The sequence below is a fragment of the Myotis nattereri genome (assembly GCF_964212035.1).
Source record: "Myotis nattereri genome assembly, chromosome: 2".
In the NCBI taxonomy this organism is placed as follows: Eukaryota; Metazoa; Chordata; class Mammalia; order Chiroptera; family Vespertilionidae; genus Myotis; species Myotis nattereri.
In genome coordinates, this window is record NC_138076.1 from 138879389 (window position 1) to 138899281 (window position 19893).

At 38.4% G+C, this 19893-nt stretch overlaps 1 protein-coding gene and 1 pseudogene across 2 annotated transcripts in view; one reads left to right on the plus strand and one right to left on the minus strand.

Annotated features, from left to right (window-relative positions):
* PPFIA2 (PTPRF interacting protein alpha 2) overlaps positions 1-19893 on the plus strand; it is a 471528-nt gene that overhangs the window by 427643 nt on the left and 23992 nt on the right. The window contains exons 24-25 of the mRNA XM_081084175.1: positions 4488-4569; positions 10494-10694. Of these exons, the coding sequence (XP_080940301.1) occupies positions 4488-4569; positions 10494-10694 (283 nt within the window). The remainder of the gene's footprint in view (positions 1-4487; positions 4570-10493; positions 10695-19893) is intronic.
* LOC308512132 (homeobox protein NANOGP8-like) lies at positions 5464-9049 on the minus strand (annotated as a pseudogene). Its single transcript has 2 exons — positions 8961-9049; positions 5464-6305 (listed from the first exon to the last, which is right to left on the minus strand). The product of its transcript is annotated as a homeobox protein NANOGP8-like (transcript).

A 19893-nucleotide genomic window follows, 5' to 3' on the forward strand; every position in this document is an offset into this window, starting at 1 on the left:
ACTTATTTAACAATGCAATATTTACTCCAGTTAGGAAATTCATGATACTAATGGAAGCTCTAATAGGTATTCTTAAAAATGCAAGGCAAGCTACGGTTAGAGTGCTGTTTAGCTATGCTGGCCAAATGCAAGTTGTACGAACTTACATTTTCAAAATAATGAATACCTTGACAATGGATTTCAAAGTATTATTTTCATGTCATCACTTAACATTGGTCTTCCATGTTTTAATGATTTTTAAGTTTCATGAGGAAAATAATCCCAAGAAATAAAACTTCATTTCTGTATCTCTTTTGAATGAAATTTGAAAAATAATGAATGTATAAGGTGTTGTCGTTTATGGGCTTTAAGGAAACAATATAATTGCCTTAATTCTAAAATGCAGTTTCTTGTCTCGCACATGCTCCTGGAACTTAAACATTTTAGATATCAAAATAATTTCCTTAATACAGTTGCTAAAAGGAAGCTTAGGTGTCTAAAATGTCAGGAGAAGATAGAACAAACAGTGTTGTGCAAAATTTTGGGGTGGAAAGAACATTGAATTAGGAGTCAGAAGACAAGAACTTAAGCCCCAACTTTCCCACTTATTTCCTGCATTCCCTTGAGTGACTAAGGTGACCTCGGTATGTGCTCTGAACTCACCAATGTTACTCTCAACTTCGTAATTCTCGCAACAGCATAAGAAAATATGAATAACCTCAGAAGTATGGAAACTGAAAACTTCAAATTGGAGTTAAAGAGTGCTTAAATTAAATGAAGTACTAAAGTAATCCAGTCTAAATGGTATGCAAATAACCTGAAAATTTACCAATGTTCCTCCAGTAAGTCCCCAATTGGGAGAACAGACCACAGTATCTTGCAAAAGTGAAAATGTTTAATGGAAGGTAATGCAAGCCCCTCTCGTTTTCAGTAACAGCATGAGTAATTATATTGTACCATCACATTTGTGTGTGTGTGTCTGTGTGTGTGTGTATTTTTAATGGTTTTCATTACATTTAAAATAAAGTAAAGAAAGAAATTATGTAAATCCCAACTCAAATTCACACATAAATTCAATTTCTTGTCAGTGACTATGCTCTCCATTTCAAAGCAACTTGAAGAAAAAAGGTTTCAATATGAATGAACTTTGGTTTTAATGTAATCAAATCACTTCAGTCTGAACAAACTAGAATGTGTTCTTAGACTCTAAATCAAGCACTGCTTAAATATGTAATGGAATTTTATATGCACTGCATGTAAAAATGCACCATAATACAATACACAAACACAATTGTATACACACACAATCAGTGTGCTGTGCTTTCCAAATCAAGTCAAATATGTTAATGTTGAATTTGAAACTCTTCATTATATGGAGCTAAATATGAATATTTAGCTAATTAATATTCTGAAGCAACTGATTGAGATTTATAATATATTTCTGTTTGGAATAATTATGTTGAGATATACATTTTCAGCATACAGATGTTAAAAGAAAAACTGAAGTGCATACTCTTACTAAAGTCATGAGAGCATATGATTTAAACACAACAAACAAAACAAAAAAATTTTTGAAGGGCCATATTGTCCAATGATTTTTCAAAAAATTGTATGGTAAAATATCTGTTTAGAAATAATTATTAAGCACACTGGCTTGACTCTTAACCAGATTTTCATCACGAATCCCAAACCAAGTCAAGCTTTTGGAATCATCTGGAATGGATACTATTCTGACAAAGTGGCTCAAAAATTGGACTACAAAAATACATTATGGGATGCAGTTTACTGAAACAAAAGTACCTGAATGGAAGGTCTGGTCTACATATTCAACATTCACAATTATTTACTGAGCACCTCTTTTGTGCCTGACCTTGTTTTAGATGCTTCAAATTTACCTCTGAACAGAATATATAAAACCTCGCTCCTCTTTCAACTTATTGTCTATTGGGAGATAACAGAGAGGAATAAATGACACTTTATGTTAGAAAATAAAAATAATAAAACAAGGAATAGGGATAAGGAGTGCCTGGTGGGTGTTATGGGAGGGAGGGTAAGAGACGTTCAGAGAGCAGGTGACATTTGAGTGAAGATTTAAAATAGGTAGGGAAGTAAGCCATGTGGAGATGGAGAAGACAAGAATTCCAGACAGAGGAAATAGCAGGTGCAAAGGTCCTGAGGCAGAAAGAGGCCTGGGCTGTTTTCAGGTAACAGCAAGGACACCAGTGTCATCAGGTGACATGGAAGTTGAGCCAAAGAGATGAAGAGAGTAGATTAGGTTCTATGAGCCTCTTTGGCTTTTATTCTCAGTGATACAGGAAGTAATTGAAAATTTATGAGCAGAGATTACATCATCTGACTTAAGTTTTAACAGGATCACTCTTCCTTGTGTGGTGCAATTTTATTAGGAAACTAGACAGAACTTTCACAATTAAAGTTTTCTAACTTTTAAAAATGGCTTTTGGACAACTCATATAATTCACATGTGGAAATGTTACGTGCTTTCTAAGTGTTGAGTGCATATTTCTTGTTGTTTTTTTCTTTTATTGAATGTAGAAAAGACTATTATAAATGTATGCTTGTTACTTCCACTTTAGTGCCACTCACCTGTCACATAAGTAAAAATGTTCCTTTCCCTAATGTATGTAAATTACAACTCTTACTAGTGCTTTTCACCTCTGTAGAGGTCTGCTCTGAAGGAGGTCTTCTCTAAATTTTCTTGCACAGATTCCACGTTCAGTCCTGCCTCTGCCTCTCCGCCCTTACTGCTTATCCTGCCTGGAACACGGTCCCCATCTCCTTTCTGCCTGCCTTTCAAAGCTTAGTTGCCACAAAGACTTCACCAATTGTTTCCCATGCTATTCGCCCCCTTTATGAAATCCTCACACTCAGAATATGCATTGCTGATATTTCACACCTATTTGTATATTTCATTCTGTTTTCAGAAAGTTTCGTGTGTTTACTTTTTTTATCTAACCAGGGATCTCCTGGAAAACTGGGTCCATGTCTGTTTCCTCAGATGTTCAATAAGTACCTGATGATTGGTTGTTTGACCCACTTCAACCCATTTCTATCAATATGTCAGTCACAGTGAGACTAGGCTATTTGAATCTGGTTTTCAATGAAGGGATGGCATGAGGAAGCCTGAGGGAATGGGTGGTGGCAGAGCAAGCCAGGTGAGGAAGCCCTTTGTAGTTTTGGGGATGCAGGGCGTCCATGTCGCTGTTGCCTTTGCCAGGTGCTGAATAGCTTGCTTGCAGAATGGACCCATGCTTTTCTTGCTATCCCGTCAATTGAAACAACAGTCGATTTATGTGTCTCTTCAGCCGCTATAACTTCAATATGTGTTTTGTCTTCTTGCTTATTTTTCACAATGCATACTTCTTGGTAGCATCCTTTGCAAACACAAAAGCTCTCCTGTTGGAAGTCATTTTTGATTATGTATTTTAACATATTATAGTCCACTGTAATAAGCAATTAATTGATTGACAGAAAATAATTAAATACTTTATTTTGGGGTTGATATATGATATTAATTATGAATTCCTAAGCACAAGATATACACATTCAAAAAACCAATTATTATATATGTTTCTATTATTTGTGTGTAAGATCAAAGCATACTAAGGAACAGAGAATTCATTTTTAATATAGTCCTGGCCAGGTATATTAACATAAACCTGGAAGAAAACAAACTTGCTATGTCACTAATGAGCAAACTCAAATTGGTTTTGTAAATGGACGTCAATTCTAAAGGCTGAGTAGTAGGGACAGTGATTATAGATGCATTTGTCAAGGCTCTTTACAACTTTTTATTGTCAGAAACAAACATTTGTTGTTATTGAAGTGTTTCGCTTTCATTAAAAACAGAAGTGGTTATAAATGAAATTGAGTTTATTATTGAATTTCAGACCTTACATTCTTTGTTGTGATAGAAGTCTATTTACTTTAGCGTTCTCTTCAAATGAGAACTAACTTTGTAGTCTAATCAAAGAACTAACTGCTAAGATAGCCACCTGGACCAGAGAGAAAGTTCTAAAACTAAGCACATCTTTTGAATGCGGCCAAAATGGCCAAATTTATCTCCTGCCTCTATATACAGGCATTTTCTCTACTATTGAAATAATAAGGGAAGACGAGCAAGGCAGATGTAAGAAACCACATTTAGACCCCATAATGTATACTTGAATATGCTTATGTGGGCAATTTTCTTGTTAAAGGGATATTTGCTGATAATATAATTCAGCTTCTTAGTCCATTAACATTTAATGGTTGAATTTTAGTGAGTAAATGTTAGGAGAAAATTATTTTTAGATGTCACTGTTTAATTTCTAATAAATCAATGAGTGATTTGCATGTATTACTCAAAGGAAGGAGGAATTATGTTATTCTATATTATCTCATAAAAAGTTTATAAAGGATTATTTGATTTATTTAAAAATAATATAATTTAAAATAATCACAGCCATCTTTTGCCATTTTACCTGACTAATCTCCGTTATACACTTCAGGCATGAACTTCTAGAGGAAGCTCGAAGGAAGGGATTACCTTTTGCCCAGTGGGATGGGCCCACAGTGGTTGCATGGCTAGAGGTAAGAGAATTCAACCAGAAGGCTCTTGATTCAATCACTACTAATTTGGTAGTTTTTGTTGTTGTTGTTGTTTTAGAGAGATGGGTAAAGGCAGGTTTTGAAGTAGCTTTCCAATAGACTGTAATATCTCAGAAAGGGAATATTGCTTTTTCTAGGGACCTGTGAACATTACAATGTAACTGTATTGCTTTCTTGTGCTAGGGGCTGAAGGACATACCCAGTGGATAAAAGGGAGTTTCTCTAAATCCCATCCTCTTTATGTCTTGAGTAAGAGAATAATCAGTTTTTGTGTGTGTTTTTTTAAATGGTAAAATAGACGTTTTATTTATTTGTATGTAAACTTATAAACCAACCAGCCAAACTGGTACTATTGTCATGACAGCAAAATGCAAAAAAAAACATCTTTTACAAATACTTGAGTAATAAACAAATTAAAGATTGTAAAACAGCAAAAGGGGCAGAGGAAATCAGTGAAGCATATTATAGCTTAACCATTCACCTGAATTGAGGCTTTTAATAAGCCTCCCAATCCCAGAAAACAAGTAATCCTTTATCACACACCTTTATACTTTTACTGTCTATTTTTGAGGTTAAGATTCTAGATCTAGAGTTATCCAAATACTAGATCTAGTATTATATCTAATTATCTATAGCCAGAGGCATCTTTTATCATTTGTCTAACAGCAGCAAGACTACAGAAGCCTCTTTACTTAGACTCCAATCAGACCCAACCCCTACCCTCCAAATTGGCACAGTAGGCATGAGAAGCAGCATATCAAGGCAGAGGTACATAGAAAAATCCCAGGAGAGGTAATACAGCCACTGCCCAAACTGAGATTGAGTAATACACCCATCATCACACTATGTTCATGGCTATATGTTCATGAACTCAGGCTATACATTCATGGAATAATCTGGGAATAAATCCACGGATTGCAGGGTACCATAATATTTAGGGGCTTGCAGTATTGCATCATAGGTTTCCCCAGCAATTTCCAAGGAGGCCTCCAAATCACTGACAGGATTTTGCTGGAACTGGATCTGGGGCGGCAGGGATTCCTCTTCATAACTACATAATTGGCTGTTCCAGGTCTGGTTATTCCAGGCTTGGGGTCACCAGGTCTGACTATTCCAGGCAGGGTAGTTCCAAGATGGACTGGTCCAGGAATGGTTGCTCCAAATGGAAAGGTTTCCAGAAGCATTCACCAGGTATCCCTGGGGACAGGAGGAGAGGTCCAGGTACTCTGTAGTTGCTGAGCTCATCTGAGTCACAGGGTGGCTATTCTTTGGCCAGTTGTATTTCTGCCACCTCTTACACTTCATTCTCTGGTTCTGGAACCAGGTCTTAATCTGTTTGTAGCTAAGGTTCAGGATGTTGGAAAGTTCTTACATCTGCTGGCAGATGAGATATTTCTGTCTTTGAAATCTCTCATTGAGTACACAGAGCTGGGTCTGTGAGAATATGGTTCGGATCTTCTGTTTCTTGACCTGGGCTTTCTCCTCCTTCCCTGCCCCGTTCTCTACAGAAATGAGTAGTGTTGTGCTGGGACTGCTGGGACTGGTGGAAGAATCAGGGCTGTTCAGACTCTGTGTGGAGTGTCTCAGCAGATGACATTTGCAAGGATGCATAGTTTTCTTCAGGCTCATAAATCTCAGGCACTGGTGAAGACTCCCTAGAATTGGGTGATTCAGAGCAGGGCAGGCTTTGGGGATAAGCCAAATCCACACTCCTGTTGCTGAGTTGAAGGAGAGAGAAAAAAACACCAAAGAGCTAGAGTGTAAGAAAGACCCAGGCTGAAGTATTTGGCTAGAAGAGCTTAGAGAAATATGAAAATCTCCTGATGTAAAAGTACAAAAAGACGGGAGAAAATGGATCAGCTTTGCAGTGACAGGATCCAACCAGTCAATTTTGCAAACAGATAAAAATTTGGAGGCTCCAGATTTATAAAGGAGGCTCAACCAAATTTAGGCCTGCCCTCTGGCAGACCCACACCCACACACACCCTTGCAAATTCTGTTAATCCTGTCTGAGAATAATCAGTTTTTGAGCCACACTGTGTTGTTGCAGAAAACATCAGTCCCAGCCCATCAGTCCAGGGTCCTTTCTCATCAGCAGGCTGCAGAGAAAAGCCATTTCTTGCATTCTCCCAAAAGATACCACTGCCACCTAACTGCAGAGAACTGTTCCTTTGCTTATGGTATTATTCCTGAGCCTAATTCTCTAACGCCTAGGGACCAGCTAGATTTAACCACTTGGAATAAAACGGAAGATGTATCCCCTTTTTCCCTTCTGTTTCTAAACTGAATGTTATGATGAAACAAGAATTACATTCAGCATTCCTTGCACAACGCAGGGGCCTGGGAAAATTCAGTAATACCTGAGCAGGGTGGAGGGCATCAGGAGCCCAGTAGGACAATTCCGGAAATACATACTTGACCACAAGGCATCCCTCATGCTACTTATCAGGAGTGTTCTATTTAGTTCAGTAGAGTGGGCTTCTGGGATATGCCAAAGTCAGGGCAAAGAGGAACACAGGCTTTTCCTGCCTGCCGGAGGCAATTAGAACTCATTGTTTCCAGTGGTTTGGGATTATAAAGTTACCCACATTCATTAGCATATCATACCCAGAGCAGAAGAGTTGATCAATGAGAAAAAATTAAAACCCCTATGAATTTTGAAAATGGTCTTGTATAGATAGATATGAAAACTTTTTTTTTTTTCTTGGCCTGGAAGAAAGAAGCTCTGTCTTGCTTTATTTTACTTTCTCCTATCAGGGCTTTTTTTTTTTTTTTTTTTTTTTTTTTTTTAGCATTTTAGTAATCAGAGCTGCTTCTTCCAAACAGGTCTTTAAAATTTCTATATTTTAGAAATAATTTATAAAACAAAATGCTTCAGGATGCACCCTCAAATTTGATAGCCCTTCTTTGATCAGCTTCATTCCAATAAAGTGAGCTATACTTTGACAGAGAGTTAGCTGCTATTTTGGCAAGTGAAGAAAACAATTCTTTTAATAAAATACAATAAACATATTTACTGACTTTAAAGGGCTAGGAAAGGACAGGCAGTAAAGTTTGTGCTAATTAAACATATCTCAGCATACAAAAATTGCTCATAATGTGCTTCTTAAAGTGACTCTGGTTCTAAAATGGAATAAGTAAGATAAATGAGCAGGGTGAACAATGAATAAGAGCTCCTAACTCTCACCTCCATTAGCACCTCCTGTGCATACAGCTGCTGAGAATGACGCAGAGAAGTAAGCCTGGTGCTTCATACACCATTTATCCACTCCCAAAACTTTCAAAAGTCTAATCATAGATGACATTGATAACAGTGTATTGACAAGCATTTGGATAAATCCAAACATTTCCGTGAGTTGTTTTGTGTTTTGGTTTTGTTTTGTTTTTTGTCTGTTTTGTTTTGGTTTGGGTTTTTGTTTGTTTGTTTGTTTGTTTGTTTTGTTTTGGCAGGGGTTTTGAAATCCAAATATCTTACTTAAAAGAGAGGAAGTGGAAAATGACTAGGGTCCAGCGAAGGTATATGGAGATGTTTAGTTATTTTGAACAACCTGTGTTTATAAACTAAGAGGTCAAGTACCATCTTGAGTCATATCTAATCATATCTGTCTAGGTAAGGTCAATTCCTTGTCCTAGCCTGCTGGAAGAGTATATAAGATTCAGTCAAGCACTATACTACTAATAGATCCTGTTAGGTCGGAGAGAACCCAGGATCAGATACATGCAGACATGTGATGAGACAATGGACTTCCCCTGGAATTTCTCACAGATCAACGTGCCAGACACAGATACTGGCTTCTCCACGACCCCCACACAGATACTGACTCCTTCCTGAATACCTGGCTGACCCCCCTGCAGCTGAAAGTTCCTCAACTGAATACCTCAGCTCATGTCCCTGCCCCTCACCCAACTGCAGTATAAAAAAAGCGCCCCCCTCCCTGTTGGCGTGAATCCACGTGCCCTGTCCTTGGGGTACGTGGGTCTCCCGGAGACGCAGAATAAACTTTCCTTCCTTTCTTTTCTGATTCACTCAACTCTTTATTTCTTATGCCACCTCCTGAGCCACCTAACCTAACAGATCCCCTCTCTCCTTTCTTTATTTCAATCACAGCCTAATCCACATTGACTCAAAGACTTGGCTTTGTGTTTCCCTTATAGAGATAAGTAGCCTTTCAATGTAGTAGACTTTTTTTTAAAATAAAGGATATCTGTATTAGTTACCTATTACCATGTAACAACTTATCTCCAGACTGAGCATTTATTTTTCCTCATGACTTCTGTGGGCCAGGAATCTGGACACGGCTTAGCTACAACCTCTCTCCAGTCTCTCACCGCCAGCGTGGCAGTGTTCTCAAGGCTTGACTTGGGGAGAATACACTTTCAAGCTGACTCCTGTTTTCACAGTCATGATGCAGTGTCTTGCTAGCCGTTGTCCAGAAACATCTGTTCTTTGCCATGTGGGCATCTTCATGGGACTTCTCACAACATGGAAGCTGGCTTCCAGCAGAACAAAAGCTCTGAGAGGGAAGAGGTGGAGAGGGCTAGCAGGAATGAAGCCTTGGTCTTTTGAAATCTAATCTGGAAAGCACCATCCCTTCCCTTTTATCATAGTCTGTTCCTTAAAAACTCAAAGGAACAAGATTATACAAGGGCAGGAACATTAGAAAGAGGAGCTCATTGGGATCCATCTTGGAAGCTGCCCAACACAATGCCTTAGAAAGAGGCTGAATCCATTCACTTTACAAATGAGAAAAATAAGGCTGAGGTTTAGAGGGTCACATGACTCACTAATGACAGGGAAGGAATTAGATAGAGCCCAGGCCTTCTGATTCTTGGCATTGCATTTTGCTGATTTATTGTTTTTCGTCTTAGTCTTACTTCTCACTTTTCTCACCCTCATGCTCTCCTTTTGCTCTATCTGTTCCCATCAACAAATAAACAGCCCTCTACACTTAGTATTTTGGCTATTGAAAAAACAAGGTTTAAACTGCTCATTTGCATGTGCTCTGCTTCTTACTCAGAGCTAAGTAAAAGTATGGCTTCTTACCCATAACTCATGATGGGGGAAAGTGGAGGCAACATTCATTTTTTAAGTATATGTAATTCAGATGCCACGACATGCCTGTGAATTGGCATCCCTCCAGTGCTTAAGATGAGTGTCAGTCCCTGTGCTGTGCTCATTGCACTACTGATTCAAATGTCTCTCAAGAACATTACAGCAAACTTGAAAATTGGAATCCCTAATTTCTAATTCATTATTCATGTTGTTACTCTCTTTAGCTAGAGGTTTCCAGATGTTTATAAATTTAGTGTCTTTTATCAGCACATTTCATTCTCCATAAGTATGTTCATATAGAACATCTAATTAAGTTCACACAAGCATTACTTGGTGTAGGTTGATGTGTGATAAATGTGGCTTAGCTACACTGCAGGCTTTGATCAAAATCATGGGGCTGGAGGTGGGAGCTGGCACTTTCTGTGACAGAATTTCTCGCACTCAAAATCCCAAAGGAGAATTATAAATTGAAGTCACTCATTCAACAAACATTGATTGAGCCTTTACCAAATGCAGCTTGTAGCTGTTCTTGTTCTAACTCAAGGGGGGATTTTGTGTTGCACAACTATTAACTTTATCCCAAATAATAAAAATTAGTTGTTACATTGCAAACTCCGGAAACTCAATTTCAAATCTTTATCTCCATCACTATCTACCTGAATTTTTAAAATAAATTGCTTAATGCCCCCGTTCATCTGCCTCTTCTGGGGAGATAATAGCATCTATCTCATCGGATGGTAAAAACAAAAGGGTTCATGCATGTAAAGTACTTAGAACAGTGCCTGGCACATACGAGACACTAACATATTAATTATTACTGTAATCTGTTATGTATTTTTTTTCTATCCAACAGCTCTGGTTGGGAATGCCTGCCTGGTATGTGGCAGCCTGCCGAGCCAATGTGAAGAGCGGTGCCATCATGTCTGCTTTGTCAGACACTGAGATCCAGAGAGAAATTGGAATCAGCAACCCCCTGCATCGCTTAAAGCTCCGACTAGCAATCCAGGAGATGGTTTCCCTAACGAGTCCTTCAGCTCCTCCCACATCCCGAACTGTGAGTCAATTTGTGCTCCTTCCCTGCCACAGGGCTGGATAAATACCAGCATCTCAGAGTCCACAGAGCAGAATGGTGGGCAGCACACATTTCCATGTCAGCGTGAATTATTCTGAAGAGATTTAGCTTGCTCTTTCTTCATTAACCTTGCTGCTCCTTCCAATAGCTTTTCAGCTGCGGAGCTGTGATTGCTATCAGATTTGAAGGCTGCAACCCAGATAGACTTTTGAACTAGTCTCTAGACTAATGTGTGCGTTTTTTTCTTTTTCCTCCCAAGCAGCTAGACCCCAAGCAAACTCATTTTCAGGATGTCCCCTTTTTTAAATGTAATTCAACATCTCAGGTGATTATTTGTTGGCATTAGTGCTTTCTGAAGATGCAGTGCTTAATGCACGGCTTCTGATGCAATTTTAATATTTATGAAAGTACAACACTATTTGATGTTTTATAAATACCAGGTGGGATACCTCCCTTCAAACTCTGTTAGCTTCTCATTTATAAATTCCTATTCTTCTCATAATTTTACCATATCCTAAAATTAGGAAAGAAAAAATGTCTAAAAATATGCACACCAGCTGACAAATTTAAAACTTAGAAAAACTCCCAAATGATATTCATTCTGCCTTTGTCTAGTCCTGAATTATATCTTTTGCTGATAAAAGATGTGGTTTCTGATGTTAACTGGACTTCTCTGGCCCCATTTCTTATACAGAATAATATATTATGAGAGAAGGAAGTAAATTTCAGTGGTGGATAAAAGATAGTAAAGGGATGTTATGTTAATACAGTTTTTATATTTGGTCTTAAATGGTTTTAGAGAAGTTGCTTCATTTTTACTGTATCTGCCTTTATATTCCTTCCCAGTGTACTAGATTCTAATGCCAGAAATACATAAAATTGAAAAACCTTTCTTTCTTTCTTCCTTTCTTTCATAATTCCATTTTAACTTCCTCTTAAATTACATGTGGAAAATATACAATTTTTAAAACTTATGTATAACATATTCTCAACTATTTATAAATGCTGTATACTATAGCCAAAGTACTACTCCAGTTACAAAATAATTCAAAACAAAAACTGAACACACCATTAAAGTTATTGTAAACCAAATTATAAACAAATCTAAGAGTTTCCTCAACAATTTCTAACTGAGAAAGAAGCATCACAACTGGTTTACATCAACCCTCTGCTCCCAAGAGCAACTGCATACAAAATTACTAAAAATTTCTAGCCTTGCAAAATGAAGAGCATTTCGAGTTCCAGCTTCAAGATGGAAAATAGAATATACTTTATCGTTTCTGTTTAGCATCCTGATTTATTTCTTAAAGGAAAATGGAATAATTAAGCACTATTTGTCTAAAAAGACCTAAGCAAACTAAAGGAATGCAAAAACTATTAAAGGGGGTGGGTGCTCAGTTGTTCAAAGAACAATGAAGTGTGAAAAGAGCATATGAGACTTCATAATCTAGCCCCAGTTCACCCAAAAGCTTTGTTTCCTCAGGTCAGGTCCCAACCACACGGAACTTCTTTCAGTTTCCTAAGCTTTTATGTTCTTGGTTGATTATCGGCTTTTGTAATTGATCTTTCTTCTGCCTAGAACATCTTCCCATTCCAGGATTCCCATCCTTCTCCAACTCACCCCTTATCTAATGATTCCTGAATGTCCTTTTCCTACAAAGCTTCCACTAGCTTCCACGCCTGGCTCTGGTTTCCTTCCTGAGTTTCCATCTGGGTACTTAGAAAAACCATCTTATAATTTTCTCTCCTTGATTCATCCCACACTAGGCCAAGCAATAATATTATCAGATTATCCGTAGTCCTCAAGCCTAAACTCCGTGCCTGGCAAATTGTGGATAATCAATAAATATCCTTCTTAAAAATGATGCTCCCCAAGTCACCCTACCCACCGTTACAGAGGAACTGAAATGGGTATGGCCCTGACTTCAGAGAGGGCCACTATGGTGAGGAAAGCAAGATGTGCTTATGGGTAGGTGTGGTAGGAGATGATATATTTTAATTTCTGAATGTGAGATTGAAGCAAAATGTTATGGGATTCCATGAAAGGAGAAAGCACTTCTGCTTGAATAGGCTTCGAAGAAGAATTAGCATTTGAAAGACTAGTCATATAGTGTTAATTAATTTTTAAATATTTTTGTCACTCTTAACTTTTGGACAAAGACCTTTCCAGTCTGTTTTCTTTACATTTTTGACAAAGATGAATTATTTTGTATTTTTTGTTTAAAACAGTAATATAGCATAAACATTTTCCTCAATTTAATAAATATGCAATTCTAATATGAATTTTAATTGCTACACACCTCCTTCATGGAAATACCATAATTCATTTAACCAAATCCCTAATAGTGGACATTCTGCTTATTTAAAAATTTTCATTGTGTTTAAAATACCATAGTGGATATCTATGTAGTTATGTTGTTGCATAAGCTGTGGTTATTGACAAAGCAATATTTGAGTATAGGGCATTTATAGTCTTATTATTTTTAACCCTTAGTTGCCAAATTGTATTGTATAGGCCTTTCCTTTCCCTTTTGTTAACATTGATTATCACATCAATTAAATTTATATTTTTTAAATTACTCCTTAAGTTAAAATTTTTATATGCTTATTGATTTAGTATTTAATGAATTTCCTATTTATAATTGTTTCCATTTTTCTGTAGGATTGTAGAAATTTTCATCTTTTTACTAATGTCTAAAAGCTCTTTATTCACAGAAGATATATGCCCTTTGCCAAATATTGGTTGAAGTTACATGAGATAAAGTTAAGTTCTATTTGTTTTAAAAATGATCTACTGAGTGCTCTTTTTTCTTCTACCCCATCTACATGGAAGTTGTTACTCATTTATAGTATATCTCAAATATGATTTGCTTTTCAAGAAGAAAAAAAGAAACTAAAACTCAACTTCTAGTAATGAATCCGCCGCATCAAGTAAACATGAAAACATACAAAAGTGGTGTTTTTTTTTTTTTTTTAAGAAATATTTTAATGTCGTCCAGAAAACTGCAGTTAGCCCAGATCATTCAACTTCTTTTGTGGGTTTAGGTTTGGGTTTGGATTCCTCAGCAGGTGTATCTTGTCTGTTCACTTAAATTCTCAAGAGAAAATGACAAGATACTTAGGCTCTTTTTTTCCAACTGAACAGAACTTCTGCCTGATTCTGCCTCCTTTTTGCAAAGATAAAATGGACTAACCCATCAAAAGGAAAATCTAAAGTTTCCATTGATTATTTCCTTTGTCCAGTCCTAATCTTCCAGTTTTCTTTCTTCCTAACCTGGTGCTACTGCAGAAGGCCTTTTACCTAATAGAATAGGGATGCAGATGTCAGTTCATTGACATCACCATAATTAATTTCAGTGAATATTTGGGTTAAAAAGTGTGTCACAAAGAATAAGTTACATTCTTTAAATATTTTTTCTTGCCGAAGCCGGTTTGGCTCAGTGGATAGAGCGTCGGCCTGCGGACTGAAGGGTCCCAGGTTCGATTCCAGTCAAGGGCATGTACCTCGGTTGCGGGCATATCCCCAGTGGGAGATGTGCAGGAGGCAGCTGATCGATGTTTCTCTCTCATCGATGTTTCTAACTATCTCTCTCCTTTCCTCTCTGTAAAAAATCAATAAAATATATATTTTAAAAAAAATAAATAAATATTTTTTCTTAAGTAAAAATATGTAAATGTTCACAACTTTCAAATTGAGATGAGACACCTAATACTTTCTTTGAGTATGATTCCATTGCCTGGAGTTCCACAATATCCCTTTCATAACCTCATCCATAAAGCATCATCAATTTCACAAGTTTGAATTTCTTTTTAAAGTAATAACTTCATGATACTCAAAAAGCTATTCGAGTGCAAAATCCTCCTGGATATTTACAATTTCTTCCCCAACTTTGACCAAGTTGTATCTCATTGATATTGTGTTTTAAGATTTGCCTTTATCTAGGCTTTTCAAATAATTCAACTTATTTGAGCCAAATTTCTTTATTTTTGGCTTTATGTTATATTTAAGTCACCTAATTTTTAAAAAGTGCAATGGAAAGAAATAGGATTGTGAGCAAATACAAATGATCTTTGGTAAAAATATAATCAGGCAAGTTTGCTCAGATATGTAAGACATAAGATAGGTATCAGTCAGCCCAAACTACAGGGGAAAGACAGGCCATTTATTAAACTAAACATGTCTGGGTGCAGATTGTTTAACAAAATTTCTAATGACATTGTACTAATAGCCGACAGTAAGTGTCAACCCCTGTTCTAAGTGTTTTAAATGTAATAACACCTCGCGACAACACCAGGAAGATAGGTCCTTCTATTACATCTGTTTTGCAGATGGGGTAAGTGACTTGTCCAAGGTGACACTCCTATGTGGTTTTCCCCCAGAATCTATGATCCTAACAAGTGCGTCTCCTGCTTCCTGTACTCTCCTAGTTTTCCTTCTCCTTTACAGCATCCATCCAATCTGCTTCGGCTCCCACTTTCATTATTATTAACCTCATATAACTTAATCTTTAATGTGAATAAGATGAGGTATAATTATTATAATGGAAAATATGTACTTTCTTATAATGAGAGACATAAATTCAGAAAAGGGAAAAATGTGGATCTAGGCCATTTTGAATGTGAAAGTAAATTTCAAGTCAATGCATTTTGGAATCTACACTAATAAAAGAGAAAGATGCAAATTAACCATCACTCTGTCACTCCACTACACCCACAAGCCACGTCCACCAGCCAATCAGAGCTACTATGCAAATTAACCCAACTAAGATGGTGGTGGCCACGGAGCTGGAGTGAGCAGGAGGCTTGGGTTGCCCCCAGCAATGGAGGAAGCCAAGCATCCCGCCTGCCCTGGCTGGCCCTGGTCTCCACTTAAGGTTACAAAGTTTCAATTATAGAAGATAAATAAATCCCAGATACCTGCTTCCAGGCCGCCCTAGAAAAAAAAAATAGAAAAAAAGGAGAGGCTGGGAGCTTAGGTCACCAGGGGGCATGGCCAGCCTAAAAATGGCCATCAGCCCCTCGCCCAGGCTGGTGAGGCACCCCAGTGGGACCCCCTACCCTGAAGGGGCTGTGGCCAGCCAGAAAATAGCCCTCAGCCCTTTACCCATGCTGGCCACACCTCCATGGGGTGAAGGTCCCCGCTGGGGGGCTTGACCAGCCTGAAAATAGCCACCAGCTCCTCACCCAGGCTGGCCAGGCACCCCAGTGGGGACCCCCACCCTGAAGGGGTTGTGGCCAGCCAGAAAATAGCCCTCAGCCTCTCACCCAGGCTGGCCAGGCACGCCAGCAGGACCCCCACCCTGATCCAGGACACCCTTCCGACAAACCAGCCAGCCCCCAACCATACACCAGGCCTCTATCCTATATAATAAAAAGGTAATATGCAAATTGACCCTAACAGCAGAACGACTGGGAATGACTGGTCACTATGACACACACTGACCACCAAGGGGCAGATGCTCAATGCAGGAGGTGCCCCCTGGTGGTCAGTGCGCTCCCACAGGGGGAGCTCTGCTCAGCCACAAGCCAGGCTGCCAGCTGCCAGCACAGCGGTGGTTGTGGGAGCCTCTCTCGCCTCCTCAGCAGCGCTAAGGATGTCCGACTGCAGCTTAGGCCTGCTCCCCGCTGGCAAGTGGACATCCCCCGAGGGCTGCCGGGCTGCCAGAGGGATGTCTAACTGCCAGCTTAGGCCTGATCCCCTGGGGAGCGGGCCTAAGTCAGCAGGTGGACATCCCCTGAGAGGTCCCAGACTGCGAGAGGGCACAGGCTGGGCTGAGGGGAACCCCCCCCCCCCATTGCACAAATTTTTGTGCACTGGGCCTCTAGTCCTATATAATAAAAGGTTAACATGCAAATTGTCCCCACGGGTGGGAGTTTAACCAACCAGAAGTTAGATGTGCACTGACCACCAGGGGGCAGCACTACACATGGCAAGCATCAGTGATGCAGTGCTGGCAGTGGGTGGCAGTGGAGGCATTGCCCGCCCTGATGGGTCCAGATGAGAGTGGGACTGCAGCGGGATGGTGGAGCAGGTGAGTGGGTGGTGCTAGGCCAAGGTGGGTGTGAGCGGGGCCCTGCCCCCCCCCCCCACAGGTGGCGACAGGCAGGGGGAGCAGGGCTGGCGAGCAGGTGCGAGCAGGGGCCTTGATTGCCCTGCCAGTCGCCCCACAGATTGGCGCTAATCACCAGCCAGGCCTAGGGACCCTACCCGTGCATGAATTTCATGCAGCAGAACTCTAGTACAATCATAAATTAAAAAATACTTCAAAATGACATTAGTAGTAACAGAAGTTACTTCCAACTAGGTAAGGTTAAGGATTATTCTGAAGTTCTGGCTGCTTTACTTATTTTATTTTTCTGACATCAAGAGAATACATTTTTTCCCCTAATTAATTTTTATGATTTTTTTCTTAAGCTCACTTTGACATTCATTTTTATGTCATAATTTCCTCCTGAAAGATTTAATTAGGTGAATCCTTTAATCCTTCACATATTTTAGGAATTTTTCTTCCAGTTCTTCATTTGATAATACTGACTAAATATTCAACTCCATCTGGACTTAGGTGAGGCAGGGGTCATCTCAAACACAAAATTTAAGGAGGCACTCACTATCAGCACCCAACCTTGCACTTGTAAACCCCTGAAAGTGAGGCTTCCTTAAATCTAGTTGGTATCTCACCTGCCTCATCATAGTCCCAGCATGTATCAGAATATATTACATTATAATGTAAACTTTTCAGTGTTTTTCTAGTATGAAGTATGTGGTTTTAGCCACTTAACAGAAGTAGAGTCGAACATTTAGAGAGGTTTAGGAAATGTCCTATGGTAGTTTCTGAGAAGTGGAACTGGTAGAATGCAGGCCTCCTGATTATAATTTGTTAAATTACCAGATAATTTCACAAGTTGTAATTGAAATCGAATCAATCACTTGTTAGACTCAGATGGTATTAGCCACACAGAAAAATAACTGGCTACCGGTTTGCATTCTCCAGCTCCAAGGGCAGGGAGTGGATGATTTTCAGTGACTCTCAGAGAACCACAACCAACGATGTGAGGCTTGTCCTTTCTGCTTTTCCAGCCTCGTTTTTGTACTCTGTCCTCAGACCAAGGCACCAGTGTCCTCATTGCCTAGGGTTGCTCAAAGCCTCTTACTCTTGCTACTCACTATGATAAGCTCTCTGCTGAAAGTCTCACACTCTACATCACCCCTTTATTAATTACCTACATGTAAGTTCCATCCCTTAAATTGGTGGCAAAAAGAAATAAATCTGAATATCTTGCTACATCTGGACTTGCTTATAAAATAAACTTGTTAAAACCTTGACTAATGGCTAATTGATTGCGCTGTGTAGAAGCTATTATATGAGTAACTTTACAAGATTCTAGAGTGGGCAGTGTTCCTCACTAGTAGAACTAAAGATCAAAGGTGAATGAGTAACATATAATTTCAGAAGGTTTGCCAACCATACTGTAGAAAATTGCACTGGATATATTCATGTTGCATATACAGGTACAGATTCACACCATAGGTTACAGCACTTTGCCCATCCAAGAATTTGGTAACAGGTTGGCAAATATAAACTTTAAGATAACCTATTAGATTATACATGTATGCATTTTAGGATGAGATAATATTGGTTAAGTTTCTTCCACGCCGAGGGAGTTCATTACTTGAATTCACAGTCAAGGTAGAGACTACAGAAATCATTGTAAATTCAGACGGGCTTAAATGAATTTCCTATCAGGTGATCATCACCGGAGCTCAGATTGAAGCCAGCACAGGCACTTGGGCAAAGCTCTGTGACCACTGGTTACAAAGGGCATGTGACCGATGGGTGGGAAGTTCTTTGTAGCATAATACTCATCACGGGGTCCATAATGTTTATAATTAAGATCATTCCCAGAAATTGAGGGGCAAAAGGGAGAGGATTTTAATGACAGGGGTGGCTCTTGTATTCTAAGCATATTTTACAGGTGTGTACAGTTATATCCCACAGACATAATCGGATATACTCCAATTTCCAAATGGTAGAGAAATGAGAATTCTGTACATATATATGGTGACTGTTCAGGGTTGCTTTTTTTTATGCACATATGACTTACTTATAATTATGAGTATTTACTGCTCAGCTCTCCTTTGTTACTCAATTATGTATAATTTTCTTATATATGAAATTTCTCTTATATCGAATTATACTCATCATTTTAGTTTATATGTAGTTATTTTTAAAATTGTTTTAAATTGTATTATTTATAGTAGAAGGAAATTCAAGCATGGTACTTATGTGAATGCTTGCAAAAGCTAGACTAGAGAGAATTATGTGGGTGACTTATGTTAGGATATCAACTTTGCTATTTCCAATTCTTTAAAACTAAACATGTTCTAAGCAAGTAACAAGCAATGGGTAAGATGTAAATTCCATTGTAACTAGAGGATCGATGTATTTGGATGATCTTACAATGTTTGTAGATGTTTCTCAGTTATATAGTGGAATTTGGTTAGAAGTGGTTCCCACTGGCCATTAACATCAACGATGTGCCTGATCCTTTGTGTTACTAAGTGGACTTCGGTTTAGAAATTGTACATTATTCAATGTATAGAACAATATCATGGGTTGTCCTATTCGGAAAGTAAATTATGTGTCATAGGGAAATAGTGCCTGCTGGAGGGAAAGTTTTCTTTCACATCATGTTCTCTATAGTGATAGAGGAGACTGCTGAAAAATTAGGAAATAGATTTTGTAATTTCTAACTGTATATAGTAAAGCTGGAAAATACCTTTTATTAAATAAAAATAGCATTTCACTTCCTTCTATAAGAATAGAGGGAAACAACACATTTACTGAACTGTAAAAGGAAGAACACATCTGGAAAAAGTTGACATTGATTTCCAGACAGGTTTATAACAGTGCTTTTAGCTTTGTATTGACAACCAATTTTCTCTTTCTAAGGACATTGAAGAATCAAAACTCTGTGAATGGAATATTGGTGATAACAGAACAAAACATAAATGCCTTTGTTTTCTGAAGAAAATAAAAAAATACACTCTTCTACAGTTCAAATTCAATCCATTCTCTGTGGATACAATAGCCACATATCTTTGAAAGGGAAATTTTGATTCAGCCATTTTCCTAATTAATAAACACAGAAGTATTATTTTAAATCTGTGTTACAGGAGCTT